This window comes from Hesperophylax consimilis, chromosome 3 (assembly GCF_061612785.1).
Source record: "Hesperophylax consimilis isolate HC1 chromosome 3, BYU_Hcon_1.0, whole genome shotgun sequence".
Taxonomy (NCBI): domain Eukaryota; kingdom Metazoa; phylum Arthropoda; class Insecta; order Trichoptera; family Limnephilidae; genus Hesperophylax; species Hesperophylax consimilis.
This window is the reverse complement of record NC_142838.1, coordinates 32,774,152-32,798,861: the sequence shown is the minus strand read 5'-3', so window position 1 is coordinate 32,798,861 and position 24,710 is coordinate 32,774,152. Positions and strand designations below refer to the sequence as shown.

The 24,710-nt window shown below is 34.9% G+C and overlaps 1 protein-coding gene across 6 annotated transcripts in view; it reads right to left on the bottom strand.

The window, feature by feature from the left end:
* The window catches only part of stj (voltage-dependent calcium channel subunit straightjacket), a 52,926-nt gene that overhangs the window by 10,934 nt on the left and 17,282 nt on the right, over nt 1-24,710 (bottom strand). For 2 of the 6 annotated variants that reach the window (XM_089650423.1, XM_089650443.1), the window contains 13 exons: nt 23,870-23,950; nt 23,457-23,531; nt 23,260-23,364; nt 22,949-23,020; nt 22,185-22,387; nt 21,872-21,999; nt 20,562-20,615; nt 19,115-19,205; nt 9,572-9,682; nt 6,544-6,844; nt 5,158-5,412; nt 4,340-4,457; nt 3,360-3,377 (listed from right to left, as the gene is read on the bottom strand). In XM_089650423.1, the coding sequence (XP_089506549.1) occupies nt 3,360-3,377; nt 4,340-4,457; nt 5,158-5,412; nt 6,544-6,844; nt 9,572-9,682; nt 19,115-19,205; nt 20,562-20,615; nt 21,872-21,999; nt 22,185-22,387; nt 22,949-23,020; nt 23,260-23,364; nt 23,457-23,531; nt 23,870-23,950 (1,612 nt within the window). The remainder of the gene's footprint in view (nt 1-3,359; nt 3,378-4,339; nt 4,458-5,157; nt 5,413-6,543; nt 6,845-9,571; nt 9,683-19,114; nt 19,206-20,561; nt 20,616-21,871; nt 22,000-22,184; nt 22,388-22,948; nt 23,021-23,259; nt 23,365-23,456; nt 23,532-23,869; nt 23,951-24,710) is intronic. The other 4 variants (XM_089650432.1, XM_089650447.1, XM_089650427.1 and 1 more) reach the window with 3 other exon arrangements.

Genomic DNA, 24,710 nt, shown 5'->3' with positions numbered 1-24,710 from the left:
TTAGTTTAAATTACGCCTGTTAAAAAATAAAAAAACTTTTTTAGACAGAGAAAAGTTATTTGCTTTACAACCTTTTTTTCTCGAAACTCATTTAGGTTGGAAATGTCTGTTTCCAATTCCACGATTCGCATTTATTATACAGGGTTTTCCAATAAGAGGTGTTATTTTGAATAACCCGCTATTTCGGTAGATGTTACTTTTGAATAACCCGCTATTTCGGTAGATGTTACTTTTGAAGCTGTTATTTTTTGACATTTGACAAGTAGAAACTACGCCATTAATAAAAATGGAATGATACACGCTTCAACAACGCATTGAAATTATTAAAATTCACTTGAGTGAATCAAATGCAAATCATCTTGAGTGATGAGGCCCATTTCCACCTCGGTGGCTTCGTCAACAAGCAAAATTGTCGCATCTGGGGCTCGGAAAACCCAAGAGTTATTGTTGAAAACCAATAACTGACATCAACTGCTCCCAACCATCTGGAGCCAGTGAGACTATAGCATCTCTAATTGGAGTATGTTGTGAGGCTGAAGGTTGTGGGGAGAGGAAGGAAATGAGGAAGAGTAAGGTATGGAGAAGTCCTGGCTATTCAGAACTGGTCATAAAGCAATTTCAAACAAGTTACAATTCTAAATGGTGGTCTCAGGGCGATACTGAGAGTATCTTCTACTCTGGAATGTGCCGTAATTATATTATACATTTTTTAATAAATAATTGTGACACAACACAAATTAATTGAATAAAATTTACTTGCACATGCCGGGATTTGAACCCGCAAACCCAGGATTCATAGCCTTACTTATGGACCTCGGGAGGTCGTTGCATATTCTGCATAACTCGAAGTCTGATATATCTCAAACCTGTGAGTGCGTGCAATTTGTTTATATACAAAACTGCCCAAGTAAATTGTCCATTTACTGAGTTGGCCCAATGGTTAATTAACTCAAGTTCTTTCAAAAACAATATAGCAGCTAAATATAAAAATCCAGAAATAAATTGCCCTTTGGTTATGTTACAATCAGAATCGGCAACTTATATAAATCATTCGGATAATAATCGAAAAAACTACATAATAAAATGATTTGAGTTCTGTGATATATGGTAATTGGGTTGAGTAATTAATCGGTAGATGGTGGTAGACATAAAGCCTACGCCAGGGCCCGCCAGATGACGTCAGTGTATAGCAGGTACTAGCGATAGATATTATCGGCAAGGCAAGCATCTGCACGCTCAGAGATTTACCTACCCTCGGGTAACGAACAGTTGTAGCTAGTCAGACAGGTTATTGTAACGTAAATAAACAGTATTATATTAAGAACCTTTTACTAATTATAAGAGTTCCCAACACCTGAAGTCTGCTTAAGTAAAGACAGATATAAAAAGTTCTATTACATTGAAGAATGTTTTATGTGTTAATGGATTGTTTAAATACAAAATAGACAAGCTAGATAAAAATAAGTAATTTTGAACAAATTTTAACAACTGTTTACGAAATTTTAACTAAGTTAATGACAGTGCGTTTGTCGAGAGTAGGCTGACCTTTTGAATAGTTCACTTATATTAAACTCATTTTGTTAGTGTGTACCTACCTTAGATATAGAAATTGATAGACTTGCCCTAACATAAAATCTGGGTGTCATTTCGAAGGCAAACCATGTGACTATATTTTTGGCACCAGAAGGGTTCGAGAATGCTTAGAATAAACTACAATATCAGTTGTGATTTGACCGCCAAAGAATGCACATTGATATAACCAGGCCCTGAGCAGAAAAGTAAAGTTCGCTAAAGTAAGGCAACGGCTGGCAACGCAGTTCATTGTTGGACTTTTCTGCGCATGATCTGAATGTTCATTTTTAACTGAACCGGATAAATTATTATATCCATTTGTAAAAATGTCGAACTAAATAGTGTAACAAAATATTAAATTCTGGAAACAAGCCTGAAGTTTTGTTCACCGGATATGGGATTTTATTATTATTATAATTATTAATTGAACAGTCAGCATTCTGCTGACTGCGATATGATATGTTTTTTGTGGTTAAGTTTTTATGCAGCCAGCAATTTGCGCGCCATTGTAAAAAGAACTCCTAATTCTCGAGCAGATTTTATTTTCGAGGACTAAATAGTGATTATTACAATGCGAATTGCCTGTATACTGCAAGATTCGCTGCCGCCTACCCGCTCCACGCAACTTGGTTTGTTTCCCTTTCTTTGATTGGCTGATCTATCAATTTGAATGTCTGTAGTGTGTACTACATAAGTAAGCAAATACTTAATAATAATTACGTATTACATACATCATTTTGATTTTTCATGTGCATGTTGCATAAGGACAAATGTGAAAACTTTAATAACTAATAAAATAAGCATTGTAATTTGTTGTGTGTGTGTGTATTCCAATTTGCTTGTGTGCAGCAATGAAATAATTATGGATGTATGTACTATAATACATGACAATAAATGTGTTTAATCTATGATTTCTATAGTGGGAGAAAGTAAGAGTGCAAAGAAATCATTCACTAAATAATTTAGGCAAATTAATCCTTAAAAAATACTAAAGTTCTAAAACTTCATTAATTAATAGTACCTACATAATTTTACAGTAGTTTTAATTTTGATTTTTTAATAAACCAAATAAATTAGAAAATATTATACCTACACGAAAAATAAAAAATATGTATTATGTACCTAACAATTTTTGTTAAATTTATGCTGGGCAATTAGGTACATACTATAGGAATTAGAGAGGCATCACTTGGATGGGAAAATTACTGGAAAGACATTTATTACAGATACATTCACTAATTTCTTAAATATTTTCGGTATAATAATCACATATCACTTAAACCAATATATAAAATAACCCATACATTGCAAATTTTATTGAGTCCGTGAATGAACTTTTGGAAAGTAAATTACATAATTTTTAATAATGAAAAAGAGCATAAATCAATGCTAAGTGCAGAATACAACATGCCACTGTGAAGGGAAATGTCCTAAACAAATTATAAAAAGCAATTATTTTTGTGTATTCAGTAAAAAATTTAATAGAAAATTTGATGCGTGTTATGTTAAAGTTTTTGTTATGTAGAATTCTGATTTAAATACAACAAAAAGGTTCAAAACCAGAAACAAAAAGATAATAAAGCAACCCTCGATTATTATAATAAAATTCATGCGATCGTAATATTTTTACAATTAATTTCTGATAATTCATCCAGTACCTATAGAAAGAATATTCACTTTATACAAACTAAGAATAAGAATATCAAAAGGGTGTTTGAAAAATCATTTAAAATATTTCTAATCCATTCAAAATAGCACTCTCTACTAAAGCCGATTGATCAACTTACCGGTTGGAGAAACCACTTCTGAAAACCAAAATTCAGGTTTGCATTTTAAGGAAATGTTTGTTTTTTTGGAAAACTAAGGTCCTAACTCAGAGCCCAAACATAATAATTGTTTCTAGTATAAAGTCAGACAGCACATCCTACAACGGTTGGCTATTAAATAATATTTGAAGCAATTATTGTACACATCCATGAACTAAATAAAGGGTTTCATGTAGGGCAAAAGATCGGCAAGATTTAAATGTAATAGGGTATGGCTACATTGTAACAAATAAACAGGAATGAAAATAAGTACTTGTAAATATATTATGTAAGTATTAGTGACCAGATGTACTGATTGTTAAACTAAGGAAAGTTATTAAAAGCATTTGTCTAAATAATAAGATAGATATTCAAGTAAAAATAATAAATATAACTTGTTAATGACTTTATTCAAAATAAGTAAGTATGTACTTCTGAATACAATAAATACAATATTTACTCTAAATTCTATAAATATGTATTCAAAATTTGTAAACATTAGATTACTGTTCTGAAAATGTAAGTATTTCAATGGTGATAAATGGATTAAAGCATTTATTTTTTTGGTTCAATTTTAGGAAGTTGTGACAATAAAGAATAAATCTAAATTTGGATAGGTTATGAAAAGAAATGAGTGTGACATGGACGTTACATTTGTTTAAACATTGCGTATTGGTGCCCCGTGAGAGATAATTAGTGACATTACTGTGATATAACAACAGTGTCTAGAATATCCCATAAAAATAACAAATACATTTAACAAACAAGACGAGACAACATTTCCTCCATTATCCTAACTGAAATACGGAACTCTCAGAGAAACTGTAAGTAGGATACTTCCATCTAGGGTGAAAAGGGGTAGTCTGTCCATTCTCATTCACATGACACAATATCTAGGCACGGGCAGTCAGTCTACGGGGGACGGGCTCGAGGCTGGTGGCTGTTGGCACCACTAAACTCACCCTCTTCGTTGGCGTACGAGTAGCCGTGCGCGTCGGAGCCCAGGATGGATGCGTGCTGCCACATCCAGAAGATGGTCGACACCAGCCAGGCCCACAGCTGCCGCATATACCTGAAAGGCTGCAACCAACCAACAACCAAACAAACAATTCATTATGTTACCAACAAGGGGTAGGTAAGAGATACGTAATACACTTTTTATGTGCTGTTAAGAGTTGCTTAGACTATGGGAAGAACCAGAATAGTTAATTTTATTCTATGGAGGTGCTGTGTGTAAGATATTTAAAAAAAACGAAGGAGTGAGTACACAAAAAAATCTAGTAAATCATTCTACAACCAAGCTGTAGAGCACAAGGACGAGTCGTAAAAAAGCCCATTCTCATGCCACAACTGATAATGTCCATCATGTACAATTGGTGGACACTTATTTGGCTTGTCTTCTGACTATGCATTGGTGCTGAAGACATACCAGTAGAACAAATACAGCATTTCCACCTGGAATCCTATGTTCATTAAAGCATTTCATCCATAGATACTGAAATCTATCAATCTGTTTTATCCTGAGCCGAAAGTGTTTTACAGGTAGGTTCTTATCTAGGGGGCCCAGCTCAGGGACAACAAGTACAGTATGTAGATGCAGGATAGCGGTGATTGTGATTTGTAAAAGGTATATGTACTTAGTAAGAAAACAAAAATGAAGGGAAATGAAAATGAGATTTTTTAAATTAAATGAACCATGTCCTCTGTAAACGAGCAACAATATTGAGAAGCCTGTGATCAAATAAACTGTGTCCTGTGAACTAGCCACAAAATGAGTTACCGTGAGAAGCCTGCTGGCCGGGTTGGTGGTCTTGAGGCGATCGGCGCACACGGCCTGGTAGTCAGTGATCTGCACCCGACGGTACACTTTTTCGGCCACAAGCTGGCGCATGACGGGCGGCCGCACCTCCCCAAAGAAGCGGCCGGCATCCCGCAGGTTCTCGCTGACCACCACAAAGCCATTGTTGTCCACGACGTAGCAGTCCAGCTCGTCGGATTTGCAAGTCTTAATGCACGTCAGCTGCTCTTCCCCGCACTGAATGTGTACATAGTAAGAAAATAAGTCGAGGAGTAACAATAATAAACAATTTATAATATTAAAATGGAAAGAATAGGATATTTTCACAGTTCTTTTTCAATTATCAAAAAATTACAATAATGAAGGTATATTTATTAAATGTAAAAACTCACTTTGTAATACACCACTTTTTTTTTACTAATTACTATTTTTGAATTAACAAAGATTGGTCAACCGGGTTGCGCTTTTCCCAAGCTTCGTCAGAGCTTTGTTATAAATGAAGCTAATTTAAAATGGGGGGAATTGCTACAGGACACTACAGGCCGAATAGGGCAATTCATTTTATGGATTTTTTAGAAAAAAACCGCAAACCACCGAAACTGTATGGATTTCTTAAATTTTTTTTGATTTTGAGGAAATTCAGATTTTGATACTGAGGGTGAAGAGTAATGTTGATGGATGAAGATTTGAACTTGATACTTATTTGGCAAATTTTGTTGTTTTTTATAACTTTTAATTCTTCTTTCTAATAATTCTAATGAAAAAGACATTAAATGTAATTGCTTTCAGTCGTATATCTGTACCTATTTGTTAAAAGGATCCAACCCACAAAATAGCATTTTGTTAAAAAGATCCAAACCAATTTTAATGATTCTCTTTATTCCTCCGTCTTAGTAAATCCTACATATTACATTTAGAAATAACACATAATCCTCTACTAAGTAAAAGAAATAAGGACAATTAATAATTACACATGGTTTTTTAATCCTGTTTTTCCTAGAAACTGAATCATCTCAAAACTATGCTCGTGTGGGTTGGATACAGTTTGCAGAACTCAACAATCAGAATTTTTTTTGCATTTGTGAATTTAATGATTATTTTATATAAAACCTTCAAACTGTCGTTGCACGTTGCCAGTATTGGACTAAGCTGTGACTTTATAAACTTCTTGTAGTTTATATAGTATTTGGAATATCCAATCTCTGACATGTCACCATCTAAATCATGAAATTGTAAAACCATTGATGAGAACATTTTGTTCAAATTGGCATTTCCGCAATATCCATTCCCTAGTGATTAGATCCAATAAATTTATCAAGGTGATTGGTTCAAAGTAGAAAGATCCTCAATAGATGTGTCATAACTTACAGATGAAGTGACGTTAGTGAATAGGGCATGCAGACTGGAGTGGTGGAACTGGAAGCCGACCACGGCAGCGGGGGCGGACTTGCCCTCTACGGAATGGAAGATGGCATGCGTGGCTATGACCAGGGGCCGCCCTCCTCCAGGTGGGGGTGGGGGTTCATCATCCACCAGCCCGGGGTAGCGTCGCCCCGCATCGAAGTCCACCGAGTACACGAAGCTAGACGACTCCATGTAGTGCTGCTCCACGGCGCGCTTGTACCACACTTCGTCCGTGGCGCGGGGATATCTCTCCCCAAACTCCGCTCTGGAAACAGACAGTTCAATGAGATCTGTTCGGAATTATGGAAAGCAATCCATAGTTGGTCGAGTGCCAACACAAAATTCCAATGTTTCAAATTTATAAATGGCAATTTGTTTAGAACTATGGTAAGTAGCTTGAATTCCAATCTAGACCATAGTTTGGTGAGACCGCGAAAATAAGTCAAAGTCACAATGTTTTTAATTCATAAAATATGCTTAATTTGCAAGAATGGAATGATTACCATTCTTTAGATCCTTTCTCCCATGTTAATACATATTAATGCAGTAGAATCTCACTAATCTGGCACTTCAGAGATTGAGCATGTCCAGTAATCCGGCTTTGTAACTGTTTGATTGTGAGAAAACAATAGAAAAATGTAATATTTATGCATCAGCTATATATGTGCTATCCATTCCTGTGTACATCCTTGTTCTTAACAGGAATAATAATAATAATACCTGGATGACTTTTATAGCGCCGTTTTTGTGCAAAAACACCTCAAGGGCGCTGTACAAACTTATAATACATTTCTACAGTGTTATTACTTAACTATTTATGGAGAAAATATACAGTACAATACTTACCTGGTAGGTCACTTGAGATTAACACTTAATTAACATTATCTAATTGTTTATTGGCGAAATTTAGATACAGGGTTTAGGACTTAATTGAAAAATTGAATATAACTGGACTTTCTCTAAGGATTGGTATATTTAATTTAAGGGTACGACAACTTAAAAAGGTAAGTTTTTAGTTTAGACCTGAATTCTGTTGGACTTGTTATGGATCTTAGTTCCGGAGGGAGTTTATTCCAAGCCTTCGGCCCAGATACTCCGAAAGCGCGATCACCAAACTTAGTATTTGGCTTGCGCATAGGTTCTATCAGTCTGCCTACAGCTGCTGATGTTGCTGATCTAAGCGTTGACTGCCTCAGACCAGTGTTTTCCGGGAAGCATAGTTCAGAGATGTAGGGTGGGGCCATTTCATTGATGGATTTAAACACCATCCAGCACAGTTTGTACTGGATTCTTTCAGGGCACTTGAGCCAGTGAAGGTTACGAAGGTGTTCTGAAATGTGCGAATATTTTGAAACCCCGGTTATGAGCCGTGCTGCTGCATTAAACACTGATTGAAGTTTATCAATTTGATATTTTGGAAGGCTGGCATAAATGCCGTTGCAGTAATCGAGACGTGAGACTACGTAAGAGTTGATAAGTAGTTTTGTTTCTTCTGAAGGAAGGTTTCTTCGGACAGACTTGAGTTGTCTTAGGTGAAAAAAACCGGTGCTTACAGTCCTATTTATTTGACTTTTAAACGAAAAGTCTGAATCTAAATTGACACCGAGAAGTTTGACTGTTGTTTTTGGGATGATATCGCTGCCGGAAATAGTAATAGGTGAATTGTCTATGAAATGTTGACGTTTGTTTGTGGCTACCCAGAGGAACTCAGTCTTAGATGGATTGAGCTTCAGCTTGTTTGAAGACATCCAACGAGTTATTACTTCTAGACATTCAGTTATACGGATCTTGAGACTATTGATTTCATTTGGAGCGCAGTAAAAATAAACTTGCTGATCGTCAGCGTAGCAGTGAGACAAGAGATCAAATGACTCGATTATTTTGGCGACATCATTTGTAAAAAGGATGAAGAGAAGTGGACCCAAAACGGATCCCTGGGGTACCCCTGAAGAAGGAATGCACAATTTCAACAACTTAGACGCACGCCGAAAAATATTTTTAGGTTAATTTTTTTAAACTTACCTCCGGAATTATACTTAATCCACTTATATTGAAAGAGGTTAACTTATATGTGCCCTAGTATACTCGTGGGAGATCCCATGTACTTCTTTATACTCCTAAAGCGAGTACTTCTGCCTATAAGAACTCGCCAATCAATAGAGCGACTCAACTGCTTAACGACTCTGCATTGATCAACAATATTTTTAACGTTACTTGCACATAGTTTAGCAAATTATCTTTTGACGTATGTCACAAAATAGTAAAACTGCCTCAAATTTGTAATCTTCTTCGTAATATATTGGTACACAACCGTTTTATGGAGAACACAAATAAATAAATCAACACATATTTTTATGAGGATATCACTAAAAAGTCCATCCTGATTGCATGGAGCCAGTGGGACTATAGCATCCAAAAATTGGCATATGTATTGAGGCTGAAGGAAGTGGGAGGGGAAGTAGATGAGGAAGAGAAAGGTTGGGAAGTACCTGGCTACTCAGATCTTCACTATAGCCATTTCAAGCAACAATTCGATTATCATATGATGAATCACTATCCAGGCAAATCCAAACGTCGCTGTAATCCGAACTGCTAAATGACCGCTCTCTCCTCATATGCTCATCTCCTCATACCGAGGCCGCTATCGCTATGTTTTTCTGTAGTTAAGTAAGAGCTCTTGCGCCGTAGTCAAGCTACTCTGTGCTGCACTTGCGTCACATGGTGTTTTAGATTATAAACATGGTTTCTATGCCAGAACAAAAACAAAAAACAAAAAACTTTAACCAAAATGCAAAAGAGTACCACATTGGGTAATTTGAAAGAAATGCAAATTCACTCTCATTAAGTATAATTTATAATGTAATTTTCATAAGCCAACAGTTGTTTCATTTAATTTTTCTATCAAACGTACTATAATCCGAACGCCTTGCGAGTCCAAACAGAAGTTTTAATAATTGAATAAGGATAAATATAATACTATAGTGATAAGTACCTTTCTGCATTATGAGGATCGTCCGGATGTGGAAAAGATTGCCACCGAGTAAGTCCACTGTGCGTTGACACAAAGGCAACGGTTATCCCAAATCTTTGGATAAATTGTTTTCTGTAAATATAAGATTTATCAAATTATAGACGATATTTTGTTGGTATTTTGTAAAATTAAAATTAAAACATCGAGAGAAGTTAAGGATCAGGAAGATATACATATAGAAATCATTTCAACATATTTACATAATATATACATAATAAATGATTTTGCTTTCATTTAAATAATTTACAATATGACTAAGAGTTTCCTTTATTCTAGACAATATATGGTAATTTCTTGAAATGACTTCAAAAGGGTTCAGTTGTAAAATTTCCTTGACTTCTCTCTTATGTTTGTTTATCCTCAGAGCTGCATGTTCAAGAATAATAAATTGACAACATGATTTTTTATTAAATCTCCACCCTGAAATATAAAATCCAAATTGCAGCATTGATAAAATAAAACAAGAAAAATTTTTATAAACACATATTGTTACCAACATTTATTAAAAAACACCAGTAAGAATTGCAAAGGTACGAATTTTTTCTGCCACATGAAAGTTTATTTTGAAAATCAAGGAATGTGACAATGGGATCCTAAAGCCACGTGGTCGTCACTGCTTTGGAGAAACAGGGCATACAAATTACGCCTCCCATGTCAATCAATGTGTACAGTCGATTCTGCCTAATTGGGATACATCTGGCCTAAATAAGCAAAGTTTAAGGTTAGTAAAAAAATATATGTAATTATTGAGCTTTTTTTAATATGTGTTCGTTATACATTTATTCGACTTCTCTCAAATGTGTTTTTAAACTTTATTAAAATTTTGATAATAATGAACAGTGAACAGCCGGCATGGACAAAATCTACCAAATTACTGCCGAATGAACTCCGCGCTTCCGTATCACGGTGCATACCCTCCCCTCACCGCAAGACCGCTCTTCTAAACTAAAATTCGTTTACTGAGACACGTTTTGCATCGACAACAGATAGGAAATTATCGCGATTAAACGGAATGGTGTCCCAGACGACGAGTAAATAAGTATTAGTATTTATTTATTTATTAATCTTAAGTTAGCTCACATCTTCGTGTGTGCTAATAGTTTTATAAACATATAAACATGTACATTGTTTGGCAAACATAATCTTTCTTTAAATATTTCAATAAAGTCACAAAAAAAGAAACATTAATAATTGAGATAGACATATTTTCTTAATTCATTTTTGAACTTATTAATATTTTCTATCACAGCAATTTCCTTCGGGATTTTTTTATAGAGTTGAACGGCCTGGTACATCAGAGATTTTTGGGTGCTTGTTTTTTTTCTTGTTGGCAATCTAATTTGCTTAGAATTTCTCGTCCCGTGTCCGTGTATCTCGTTATTGTAATTTATTTTTCTTTTCAGTTCCTTAGACATCATCCCTAAGTTAATTTTATGTATAAAAATAAGTACATTCAAATACACAGTTTGCTTCACCGTCAAAATATTCAGCTCCTTTAACATGTCTCTTATCCGTGTGTATATGTTGCGCTTAAGTATTATCCGCATTGCTTTATTTTGCAGTATTTGCATTTTTTTCATTTTCTCTTTATTGCAGAGAAAAAGAATACTTGAACACTAATTAAAGTGTGGTGATATAATTATATTGTATATTATCTGGCATGTTTCTTTATTTACTTTGTTTCTGATTCTACCAAGAAATGATATTTTTTATTTGGTTTCCATTCCTTGGGTTTCGACCCAAATAACCAGCTGTCCCGATAAACCTGTGCACCAATTACCCGGAATCGACTGTGTATTTTACTAATATACTTCAAATTATTTTAATTTAATTCTGCTTATATTCATAAAGACTATTTTCAATTATAAAATATACCAATACATATAATAATATATGTTAAAATGTTGGTTAAATGAATAAAATAAGACAATATGTTTTTTAACAGAATGCGAACCCGCACACTCTGTTTTCAAAGCAAAGTAGTTAGGTACTGATGCTTGAGTTTGTGATTTATATATATTACACATGTTGTATTCATGTATACAAGTATATGATGTGTAAGTGGAAATACAGTGACATTACATTTTAATTCTCATCGGGGAATGGTAAAATTATCTTTCTTAATTCCATAAATTGATAATATTTGTGAGAGTTTGAACTACAAGCCGTAGATGGCTCTAGTGTATATGTACATAGTTTATAGGTTACAGACTTATCTGATAGTTATCAATAGTATATAGCAATAGGTTTGGGTTTGCCTCTCAATGTTCAGAGCAGAGGTGGGCTATTTGGTTTCTATCAACAGAGAGATTTAGAGAACACAATAGAGAGGACTTTGGCCTCTAGGCCGCCCTACACACTCATTCCCGGTCATAAGAGTTTCTAGTCTAAATAAAGACAAAGTGTTTTGTTGTGAAGATTGCATTGTTATTTAACGAAAACCATTCACACCAATATTGTAGATATGTAATATTTAAGACATGTATGCTATTTTACGAAGACTTTAAAGTTTCTAATTTCTAGTAAACTTTATTTGAAGAAACACATCGTTGTTGCACTTGCAAAAACGGCTATGTGCCAGATTTCAGCAAAATGTTTTTTTTACACAAAAAAAATTAAGAAATTGGGCCCAACTACTTTACTTGCATAAATTATTGCACAATACTCATTCAAACGTTGTTTATAGACGCAGTTGAATGCATTTTGTGCTACCCCTGTAAAATTTGGTAAAACTCACATAGCCTGTCTTGCAAGCGCAACAATGACATTATAAAGGAAATTTCAATTGTTTGCTAATCATCATTATTACAAACCATGCTCTTATTTAATTTTATTGCTTGAATACTTTACCTTGGCAATAATACCATCAGCATTGTAATGGGGCTTGGGCTAATCCAATAAAATGATCAGTACAATGGGGGATAATATTAACACAAATGATTGCAAGAGAAAGGTTATTAGAAAGCAACAATTGCAGTATTTGTTTGAAAAACAAAGGTCTTTTGTCTCATTCTCAACTATCCAATCAACACCTTCCTATATAAATGCCCAGAAACTGACAGCCAACATGGCCGCCGATCTTGTTGAAACGTAATTTCTGACATGGTGTATGTTTATTTATTTATTTAAGGGTAAACTTTAAAGAATTCATAATCTGCTCTTTTATAGATCGTCACCTCAGTGCTTAATTGTCCAAACGACCATTTGCAAATTTTACAGGAGGAGGTTTTCTTTAATTATTTCAATGAAACATTATGACAGGTGTTTAAGATGAAGATATTTCCGTCAAGCTAAAGGTCTCATCAGTTTAAGTAATTCTTTGTAAATTGACTAAGGATAGTTTTTTATACCTTTTTTTACATTTTAAAATGGAGATTGAACAAAAACGCACCACCAGAATTTCGTAAAAGGAGATTGAACAAACTGGAATTGGAGATAGGGCAACTTTTGCGTAGAACTTTCCGTGCTTGTTTGTTCAAACGACCACCTTTAGTTATATACAGGATGAGTTTATTTTCAATATTTCTATTTTGGATACTGACAATTCGTGGTGAAATCTATATATATGTATATTTATAAAAGTGATTTTTTCTTTGTTTGTTCCTTCTTATTTAATATACTTTTTCTATACATAAAAGTGAGCTCTGGCGTTATGAAATTTATATACAAATTCACATCTTATTTCCCATACCACTCTACCGGCTGCGATAAAACTTTGTAACTTTGAGTTGTGCGCACGCCCGCGAAGGTTTCCCTATATTATATTGAACTATAGCGTTGTGAAATTTGTGTAAAGATTCTCTTATTATTTCCTATATCATTCAACCGATTGCGATGAAACTTTGGTGAGTTGCTTTGCGCACGCCGGCGAAGTTTTCCATACGTAAAGGTGAACTCTGGCGTTATGAAATTTGCATTCAGATTGTATAATAGGTGGCGCTCGAGTTGTTATAAAAATGTGTGCATTATTTCTTGTAGCTTAGCAGTAGGGACTGAAAGAGGGAAGGGTGAGAGAAATCCGTGAGGGGAGAGGGTTCGTGGGATGCGGGACAAATCTTTCTTTGAGTGGCATTGAAACGCCTGCCAGGTACTCAACAGTTCCATTATAATAATTTACTTCCATGATAATAATATATTGAACAATGTCCAACTTTTTTTTTATTTCTGACCGTGACCGGGTTTAGCCTATCAACCATCTTTAGACTTCCATCTTCGTTGTTACGACATAGCAACGAAAATGTGATATCCATATAATTTGAATAAAATCATTGCATTCCACCCCTTTTAATCCCCCTCCCTAAATTTAATGTAAATAAAGCACAGTTTAAGGAATATCTGTACCAGTCTGAAGATGACCGCAGTAGGCTGAATCTCTTACGATCAGATTTTTTTTTTATGTGACACCTCACAAGAGCGTCCCTGCCAGTGTACAGACAGGGGAACTATGTAACCACCCGGTTGGGCGGCGTTGTGAGGCGGGTTACGGTAGGGGCTGTATGAAGGGATTTATTAATGTGGGCCTTGAAGAGGCTCGGATTATAGGAGAGAGATGCCGGTAGCTCGTTCCACATACGAGCCGACTTACAAAAAACGAGTCGTAAAAACGACCCGTTCTCATGAAGCTAACGTCAACCGTAAACGGGTGTTCCGCTCGTGTCCGTCGAGTTTCGCGCACGTGCACCGGTGCATCAGGGATCAATGCTGCTAGTTCCTTGGAGCAGGCCCATTGAAATACCTGTAGAACAAACACAGCATGCCCACATTGCGTCTATGCATTGGAGAAGGCAATCGGTCTGTTAACAACGGATTGTCAATCAGACGGATCGCCCTCCTTTGCACAGATTCAAGTAGGTTAATTAAGTATTTTGGGGCACCAGCCCAGAGGTGGCTCCCAAATTCAACTGTTGGGCGGACTTGAGACTTGTACAGGGTCAGCAGCTGGTCACTGTTGAAGGATATCCTAGCCGTGTACAAGACGTCCAGCTTCTTGGAAGCCTGATTTACTCGGGCTTCTATGGATCCCCGATACTTGAGCCGGTCTGATATACTAACTCCAAGCATTTCAATGGATTCTTTATTGGGGAGAGTGCTCCCATAGAATGGCGCCTAAACAGTACGCGTGGCCAAAAAACTAAATCACTTAAATTAAATGAAATTTATGCAAATTATTTCAGTGAATAATATACCTATACATGTTTTTTTGGCTAAAAATTAAAATCCTACCGTTTTTGTTGGTATTTGGTTGGTACTCAGAATCGTAATCAAAACCCCAAAACACGCAAATGAGGAAAAAATCAGAATAATAATTTATTATATAACTATAATTTATTTCAACAAACTGCCTAATCACTATAGATCAATTTGTAAATCTCAAACGGCTACATACAAATACGGATATACTGAAAATTTCGAATTGAAATACTAATCTAACTAGTTTAATATGAATTAATATGAATAAAGTCAAAAAACCAATTTTGACAGCAAAAACTTGCAAAAAGTAGAGTCTGAGCGAAAACAGAAATGTGAACACGCTGTATTACAAAGTTCATTGCAATGTAAAAAACAAAACAAGTTTGGTATTGATAGAGATCTTTAAAACTAACACTTACCGCTCTATTTCCGCACTGCTGCGTATGTATGCACTTTTGTAATTAGTAATTGACATTTTCCTGTTGTTTTGTCAATCAAAAACTCCTTGGTATATATTTAAATGCTTTTTTACTTCCGCGTAACACCATTAAACAAACACCGTTGGAATGTAAAAACATAAGATGGCGACATCACGTGATCCTCGCATCGTGCTGTAATTGGTCGGTTGGTGGAGTTTGAACAAACTAGCACGCAATTTTAATTCTCGACTCTAGGAGGTTGGCCTAATAAGGAGATTGGCCAAACAAGGACTCACTTTTAGAATATTGTTGTGGACATTGACATTTTAAAATGCTTATAATTAATTGTAGCAGGCTGATAAAACTATTTTTTCTTCATCGAACGACGCGTAATTTTATCCTTAACAATATTGCGTTAAAAACTCATTTTCGCTAAAATGGTCGTTTGGACAATTAAGCACTGGGGCGACGAGATGGCTCTAATTAATTATTTCACTTAGTTTTGCAAGTTATGCTTTAAAATATTAAGAAAAATTATTTGTTTGCGCCTGTATACGCAATATGATAATATTGTTAATTTATTTCAGCTGAACAAGTGAGTAAGTGCAATACTCTGTCTACCATATAAAAGTGTACATCTGAATAAATTACATGATATTAAGTTGAAAATAAAACATATGAATAAGGTAGGCGACACATTAACTCTTTGCACGCGGCCGTATCAACTGTTGTTGCGGCAAAAAGTCTATACTCACACGCGGCTGTATCAACAGTTGATACGGCAACTTTGACGGCCGATATTCCCGCTCTCTTTCGTCATAAATGTATTTCTTGCTCACTTGGACATTTGTAGAACTATCACGATGCTGACATCTACAAGAATTTCTCAAAAATAAAATTTTATTTCATAAAAAAAGATCGATAACCAAGTGCGCCTCTTCGCGCCTTTTAGTCCTTTAGTTTACATTTTTGTCAACGGATGGCGTTAGTACTAGTTTGTCATTCACAACTTTTCATAACTAAGAATGATAAGTGATCATGGTGTCCCACTTGTGTCTATAAACACAGTGGCCTAAGTACACACACACCGAGAGTGGTTTATTTATGACGCCGAGTGAATGGCGGGACCACATTCAAAAGATACGGTACGTCTTTGTATGAAATTTTATGTTTTTGTTTTTATAAACATCTAAGAGTGTTGACACACGAGGATTTGTTTTCATATTGTGGAGAATAATCTGTTCTGTCTATATAGTCCAATAAATCATGCCAGAATGCTATAATTTGACATTTAATTGCATGCATAGGTATTTGAAAATATGTACCGCGTACGGGTATAGATAAAACGGAGCATATTAACGCGTTCAAAAGGTTAAGCTATACACATCATTGCTTGGCCTATTTCAGCGTATCGCTCGCCATACACTACCAATGGGAATGTATGGCAAGCGATATGCAATAAGCGATGGCAATGAAACAGCCAAGCCACGCAAATATAGCGCGCTTACAGCGTGGTCTGTCACAGACTTACAAATAAAAGAGAGGAGAAAAGAAAGGAGGCATACAAATACAATACTGGATTGAATCATAAATACAATTTTGTATTTGTATGCTTCTCTTGAAAGAATTGAGTTTTTATATGGACAAACTATTTATTCGTATTCGTATTACGTATGTACGGGCGCAAATAAATAATTTGTCTTAATATTGTAAAGCATAACATGCGAAAAGCGTATTTTAAAATAACTTAATTTCTGCCCTCTATGAACACACAGATTATAATAAACGTCGCGTTTAACCAGTTCTTATCCCTGAAAATATATGAAAAATCAGACAAAGATTTAGGCAGTAGTAAAAAATATTAAACGAAATCCAAAAGCAATTTTGGGTTCCTCTAATAAGTATCTGCCATAATTTGGCAGAATATTTTATAAAATCATAAACCGTCCTGAAGGAATTCTAAAAACTATTAAAATTATTTGTAAAAAGCAAAGAGCTTGGATGAGACAAGATACGAATCTGTATGTGATTGAATGCAAATTATAATGACTGATTATGAAATTCCAGCAAGATATCCACATTATATATATATATGAAAGGTAAAATCAAAATCGCCACTAACCACCAAAGCAAAATTTTCGCATTTAAACCACAACCATTTGCATATTTCCCTTTTTTTAAAAATTGCAAGCTTGTTCATGTTTGTTTTAGATTCACATTTTCAAATCAACCATTTTATAAAGTTTATTTCTGCTCTAAAAACAAATGCATTTTGAATGGTGGAGGTTTTGCAGTTCAACTCAGCATAGTGGCGTTTTTGAACCTGAACATTTGTTATAGTTTTGCACTTCAACCAGCACGGCAGCCATATTGAATTTGCAAAGTACTGACATATTTTCTGGCTCATGATTGGTGCATTTCGAAAGTGGAGCTTTTGAACCTCTTCAAAGGTGGAAGGTAGGCGGTTATGCATTCAACCACCTTTTTAAGAGTCGTTTTAGAATGGCTTAGAGGGGTTTCTGCTTTGGTTTTAAGATTACATGGTGTAGAGCAGAGGTTCCCAAAGTGGTCTATATGGACCCCCAAGGGTCGATATCGGCTTGCTGGGGGTCTATGTCAGCGAGAAAAAAATTTGGAGGTCCACGAGATTCAAATGGGGGTACATACGAGCGGACCCCCATTTACCTCAAGTCAACATTTAGGAGTTCCGTAACTGACACAATAGATCTAACACAAATATAATAGACTGAGAAATTACTTATTTAATATTTGTATTTTTATATTTCGTAAAGTTGTTAATTGAGGTATATAAATAGAGTCTACGTTCCTTTTCTCGTCAGAATTAATATATTAGAGCAAAACATTGCACATTAGAAGCCGCGAATTTTCCTAGTTCCCCAACTTGTTTTTGAAAAACGTCCAGAGTAATAATAATGTTCAACATTTAAATGCACTTCACACAGACTTCAAAACTAAGTTTGAGGACATTTTTACTATGGAAATGAAACATTGAATAATCGGATATCATGTGACAAGAAGACTGACCGGAATAAGCACTGACAAAGAACTTAAGGGGCAGTTCTGTAGGGCCAGCTACAGAAAGAAATTACCGTTGCTTATTCTGCTTCATTCAAAGTAAATAAAGACAGAGGAACTATACCGCCACCCGGTTGTTGGACAGGCAAGGGAAGGGAATCTTTTAACGAAAAAAATAAATGATTATCACATGGGGCGTTAATAGTTTTAGGAAAATTCAATATTCAGTAGGCAGGGGATCTATGAAAAAAAAAATTTTTGGCAAGTGGTCTACGGGGCAAAAAAGGTTGGGAACCTCTGGTGTAGAGAGTGAAATATAGATTACTTATCAGTCTTAAGATCAAAATGAACAAAGTGTGGATGGTGGCGGTTTTGCTTTTATACCCCCCATATGCTAGTAACGAGGCATTTATATGGAAGCTACTGATTCATCTACAAGTGTTTAAAGATGAGACACAAGACCATCAAATTATTTGTTAAAGGAAGAAAGCGAAATTTAATCGCTATCTAGTGTAAAATTTGTTGTCACCAACATAATTTTGTTGTTGTTGTTGTGTGATGTTTTATTTTGAAACTACATAAGTACACATTTAATGATTGTTGTTTTGTTTGAAACTATATAATTTCCATATGACAAATATAAACTTTTCATACACTTATTCTGATCTGAGTAAAATTTGTTTATATTTGAAACTAATTTTTATCTAATTGAACACATAACAAAAATATAAAAACATGGACACAAAACTCATAAAACAGAAAATTTTTTACATTTTTTGTTGAAACATGAAGTGCTATAAAAAGGCATCTAAATCGGATTTACGTAATTAATATGCCAAATAAAATACGAAATATTTACCCTTTTTCGTCTTTGGAGCCGGTTATGTTCTGAGAGAACCAATCCGTCACCCGGGCATCAAAAACCACCGCCTGCATCAGACTACGGTCACCTATAGATCACAATATTATTATCACATCAAAAATTCGGAAGGTGAATAGCCAATAATACAAAAGCTTATACATAATAATTTAGATAAAAATTATATTATTTCAAATCATTCTGATGAACTCAGTAGGAATCTTCTGAAACAAAGAGTTCGGTTTGGCCAGAGAAGGTGGGTACTTGAAGACGTATGAATCAGTTGTAGAAATATTTCATTATGTAGGTAGAAGAATTAAATTACACATATTTCTGATAAAACTCTAATTCCACAATATCATGTGTTTTAAGCCTTAGGTGGTAAATCGCAAATCGTATTTCATTTTTATCCTAAATTCAAAATTTTGATACACTAAAAAAATTGTGTACTTTGTTGCCTCAAGTGAAATGTTTATATTAGAGGCTTGTGTATATAAATCATTTTTGTAAAATGAATAAATAAATTGCTAATGTAGCTCAATGTGTACTTTTATCATAATTTTGCTTTGAAGAAGGGGAATAAATAATGTGTGGATCTTAGTTAACAGGTGAAAACAATAAATTGGTAGCCTTAGTGTATAGAATCTGTCTTAATAAGATAAAATAAACATAAGGAAAAAATAATATTAGAGAAAAATATGTGAATGAGATGAATCTTGTTGATTTCTAATGATACATAGAATTGTTGTGTGGTGGTCAAATCATTTGCATGATTTTAGTAGCTTTAAAGCATTCATCATTTTATTGATATGAGTTCAAAAATGGAATTTACAAAAAATAGGAAAAGTGAAGATTTTGGGGGATTATAATAAGTGCCATTTAGAAATTGAGGTGAAGTGCCATTGTTAAATTATTTGTGCTTATTTCACACGGACATGCTATACAATAGACTTCTGAATGTGTTCGGTAGGTATTCAGTTATATCTAAAATTCACAGTGCAAAAAAATCATGACATGCAGAAAAATTGGTAGTCAACACAGTGAATAGTTTATTGGTACGCTCCTTCAGGGTTCACATTCAAATCCACACCACCGGCATTTGAAATGATTCCATGATTATAATCTGTATCTGTAAGCAAAACAATCAAAGAAAAACTAAAAGAAATTTAATAATACACTAAAAACCAAAAGTCACAAAGCACAAACATGCAGTGAAGTGTCGAATGCGGTTCCCGATGAACATCACCGTAGAAATAGTAAAATTATACTAAACGTCATTTCTGCTTTTCCTCTACATTTACTTAAATATTATTTCTGTATAAAATCTCCAGGAATGGTCATATGTAATAACCGTCGCTAAGAGAAAACTGAACACTTGACAAAAGCTAATGTGCACACGAATAAGTACAAAATATCTATCCATTCCGTAACATCAGTCGTTACTCACAGAAATATGAATCCTTCTCCGTTTTAGGCTCAGCCTTGCCAGTGCTTGTGTTGGCTGTGGACATTTTGAGAATCATTTACATCTCAAAATTTGCTTCTGCATTCTTTAAACATCCATAAATAAAACATACTCCGGAACCAAAGAATTACTCAACTTCGAACACTGATTGAATCAAAGGTGAAAGAAATGCCTCTTAGTAAATCTTTGCAACGCACACATTATAAGACAGTCACTTGAAAATATTCTTAGTTCGAGAAAAGTAAGACTTCATTAACTAGAAGAACAGTAGTTATAATAACAAAATGCGAATGAAAGGTCATGAAATGGATTATGGTCAACAAAAGACTAAAAAAACTGAATGTTCAAATAAAAAGTCAAATTGAAAAAATTAAAATAACACGTCGCATTTCAAAGGTCATAAAACCACAAAATAACCGTCTTTGAATAAAGACTGAAAAAAAAATGAAAGGCCTAACAGAGTATTGTAAAAGCAGCTGGTAGTTTAAAATATTATAGAGCTCGCGCTTTGGCATTGCAAATGAAGTTTGAAATGTTTACATCTTGTACAGTACTCTCTCAGTATCCGCCACTCGATTATACAATAACTACAATAATCCTTTTATTTTTGTTAGTTGATAGAACAAAATCAAGCTCGATAATTAGCCTATTCATATGCCAAATTTCAGTAGTCCGCCTCGTGCCTAGACTCAAGTGCCAGGTTAGCGCCAGGCCTAGCCAAAGTACACCGTGCAAAGTGTACACCGACAGGTTAGGTTATTTTATTCTTACGCACTCAGTTACTATACCGCCATCTGGTTTGCTTTCGCTGACCGTTTTACCAGATACCGGGGTTAATTATTGTTGTTTCAGGACATTTCTAGCAACTGTCACATGTGTTTCTGTTTGTTTCATTCTGCCACATTTTTTGTTTGTCTTCTCTCAGGTACAAATATGACACCTTATACTAAAAAATTAAAGATCAATAGTTGTATTTGTTTTTACGAAATACCTGTTTCCATTTTAAGCATTTGCCGCTTTCACTAATTGGACACTTGCCTTTGCATTTGATTAGTGAGAGAGTACTATATTCTCAAATACTCAAATTCTCACTGGACTACGGCCCTACCATTGGAGAACTTAATGAAGTTAAAGGCAATGGGGGGAAGGGGAATAGGTTCTTAAAGTTTAACAGGGCTAAAATATAGGTACATAATATAAGAAAGCGATTATTTGATCATATCTGCATACCTCGGCAAGTCTGTAAACAATCTGAGTGTGTCTGAGAAACCATTTCAGCTATAGGTACTTACAGTGCATGTGCTCAGGGGGACGAGGCTTGAGAGGCCAGTGCCACCCCTGCTGCCTCATTCGGTCCAAGAAGTACAACAGCTCATCCTCTGGAGTTGTGAAGGTCTTTTCATGATGGCGGCAGTATAACCTGAGGAAGAAACACCTGCATTAATCACCCAACTACACTGTACTAACGTAACCACTGTTATGTTTAGGAATGGAATTCTTCCTATTCTCACTCCGCCGTAAGTGCACAGATACAGATATACACTCATCTCTTTGCCACACTTCACACAAGCAGGCTACGTATTAGATTTATATAAAAAGGCCTACCAGTCTGGATGTATCCGCCAGTGCTGCCCCCTGAAGTAGTGGGTGGCGTTGTTTCCCTTGAGCCGGCTGCGGTGGATGTCATCCTCGGGCCTCAGTGACAAGCGTTGCAGGCCGTAGGGCTCCGGCAAAGCCACCACCAGGCTGAAGGGGGAGCGCGGGATTCCAGTCCAGAAATATTGCCTTCTAATGCGGGACACACGTTTCTAGAAACATTTATTTTTATTTTTATTAAAACTGAAGCCATAAGTGAAAGGGAAGGGGTCAACTATGTGTGCCAAAGCAAGCAATAGCAGGAGGGGGGGATAGATGTTAAAGTGACTATGTGTGATAAAGCAAGCAAAGAAGAAGGAGGGAGGGGTAGATATTAAAGTGAAAAAGCGATATATTGTTATGTGTGATAAAGCAACCAAAGCAGAAGGGGGAGGGGTAGATGTTAAAGTGACTATGTGTGATAAAACAAGCAAAGCAGAAGGAGGGAGGGGTACATATTAAAGTGGTCAAGCGATATATTGTTATGTGTGATAAAGCATGAAGGAGGGAGAGAGTTTGGCATAATGTACCATGCTACTCATGCTCCTTTAGCAAATAATGTGGACGGTTCCTGTTAGTTACCTCTCCAATATTCTCAATCACCAAAAACCAATTATGGACAGTTATTATTAATTCAGCAAGTGATCCATTGAACAAGGACAATACTTTTGTTATAAAATACTGCACACCCCTCAATAAATACTGTAATACGATATGTATGTAAATACTCTCACCATGTTATCAAAATGATATTTGACTTGCATCCATTTGCTGCCAGACGACTGATTAATAACATCACTGCGAAACTGAAATGAAAGCCAAACATTGGTTTCAAATAAAAAATTATTTTTGATTTCATTAATATTCGTGTGAGATGGAATGAAAATAACATGACAGACATTTCAACCTAGAATTACACACAAAGCTTGGTAAGAAACTTTTATCTCAGTTTATACATTTTAAATAAAGCCTATGCTACATGATATAAGTTTTATTGTGAGGTAATCTTTCAATAACACAAAGTACATAAGATGTTAATAATTACCTGTACAAGCTCTGGATTAAAATCCCTCGGACCTCTAGTATCATCCATCAGTTCTACTTCCAACATATCCACGCTGTTATAACTAGGCTTTAGAATTCCTTGGAACTGTAACAAACCAACCCTTATTATAGAAGTAAATTATTATTGAAAAAAACATCAAAATTCTACAAAGCCTACATAGATGATTTTGCACTTACGACGGGTCTAAGGTCTGGATGAGTCAAGATGAAGCCATTGTTGGTGACAATGAAAGCATATCCATTTACTCCCAACTAGAAGCATTAAATTAAAATATGTACAACAATCATAGAATGATTCACCAAAAGCTGAAAATTCATTCATTGAGCCTAAATGTGGAAAAACAGTGTATGAAAGTGAGTTTAAATATTTTATTTGACTGTAGTGAGCACATACGCATTAAAAGTCAAAAGAGAGTGTATGTAATTTCAATTTATGGACAACACTTTTATTTACTTTAAACAAATATTCATAAGTTTTCAGTACAATTCATACAGGATGTTAAGGGAAGTACTTGACTTACTTTAAACCGGTGATTCCTGACATTATTTGGAGTAAAATAAATTCCCAAGAATTTATATTAGAATCTTACCTGATGGGGCATCATCAAAGCCTGAATATCTTCGATAGGGACATCGGTTCCAGCCACTCCGAGTAAGTTAGCTACTCGTGTCTATTCAGAAAGGAAAATATATTTGGTATTAATGATTTATCTTGAAACGGAATTTTATAAATTATCCTCCCTTTAATGTGGCAAAAATAACCAAGGCTTAACATCATAATGTCACCCCAAAAAAATCTTTAACTTTGATCACTACTACTAGAACATAATATTATGTTCTATTATATAATAGAGGTATTATTTGGATAACCTAAATTAAACTGTGTAAATTATACAAGAGGGGGTAAATTGAGAAAATATAAAAAAATGTAGAAAACTCGTTAGCATGTCTCACTAAAACTCGCTATCAGTTCTGGCAAAATGAAATTTTCGCATCTTTTGCTGTCTGGAACTTTTAGATATGTTCAACAATTTTCAGCTTGCGACAACATTTCCATCATGAGCTATGGAGTTTTGAAACATCCATTCAATTGCCAAGAAATAAGATTGTTTTGAAAAGAATGTGTTGAAACTTGGTCAAAACTGAGTAGTAACTTTTCATAAAAAAATTGACATAATATTTTTATAAATAAAATTAAAATTAACGATCATCAAAAAAACGCATTACTTATCAAAGCAAGAAAAAAATTTGTAAGAACTCTTTACTGGTATCGGAATAACATTTAAAGACACTGCTCAATTGTTGATAATTCAATAGCATAAATCTAATTATTGTAATGTTACAATATTGTAAAACACTCAGTAGTAAATACCTATTTACAAAACACTTTAGACATAATTATTGTTATTAGTAACTGTACAACAATAATCA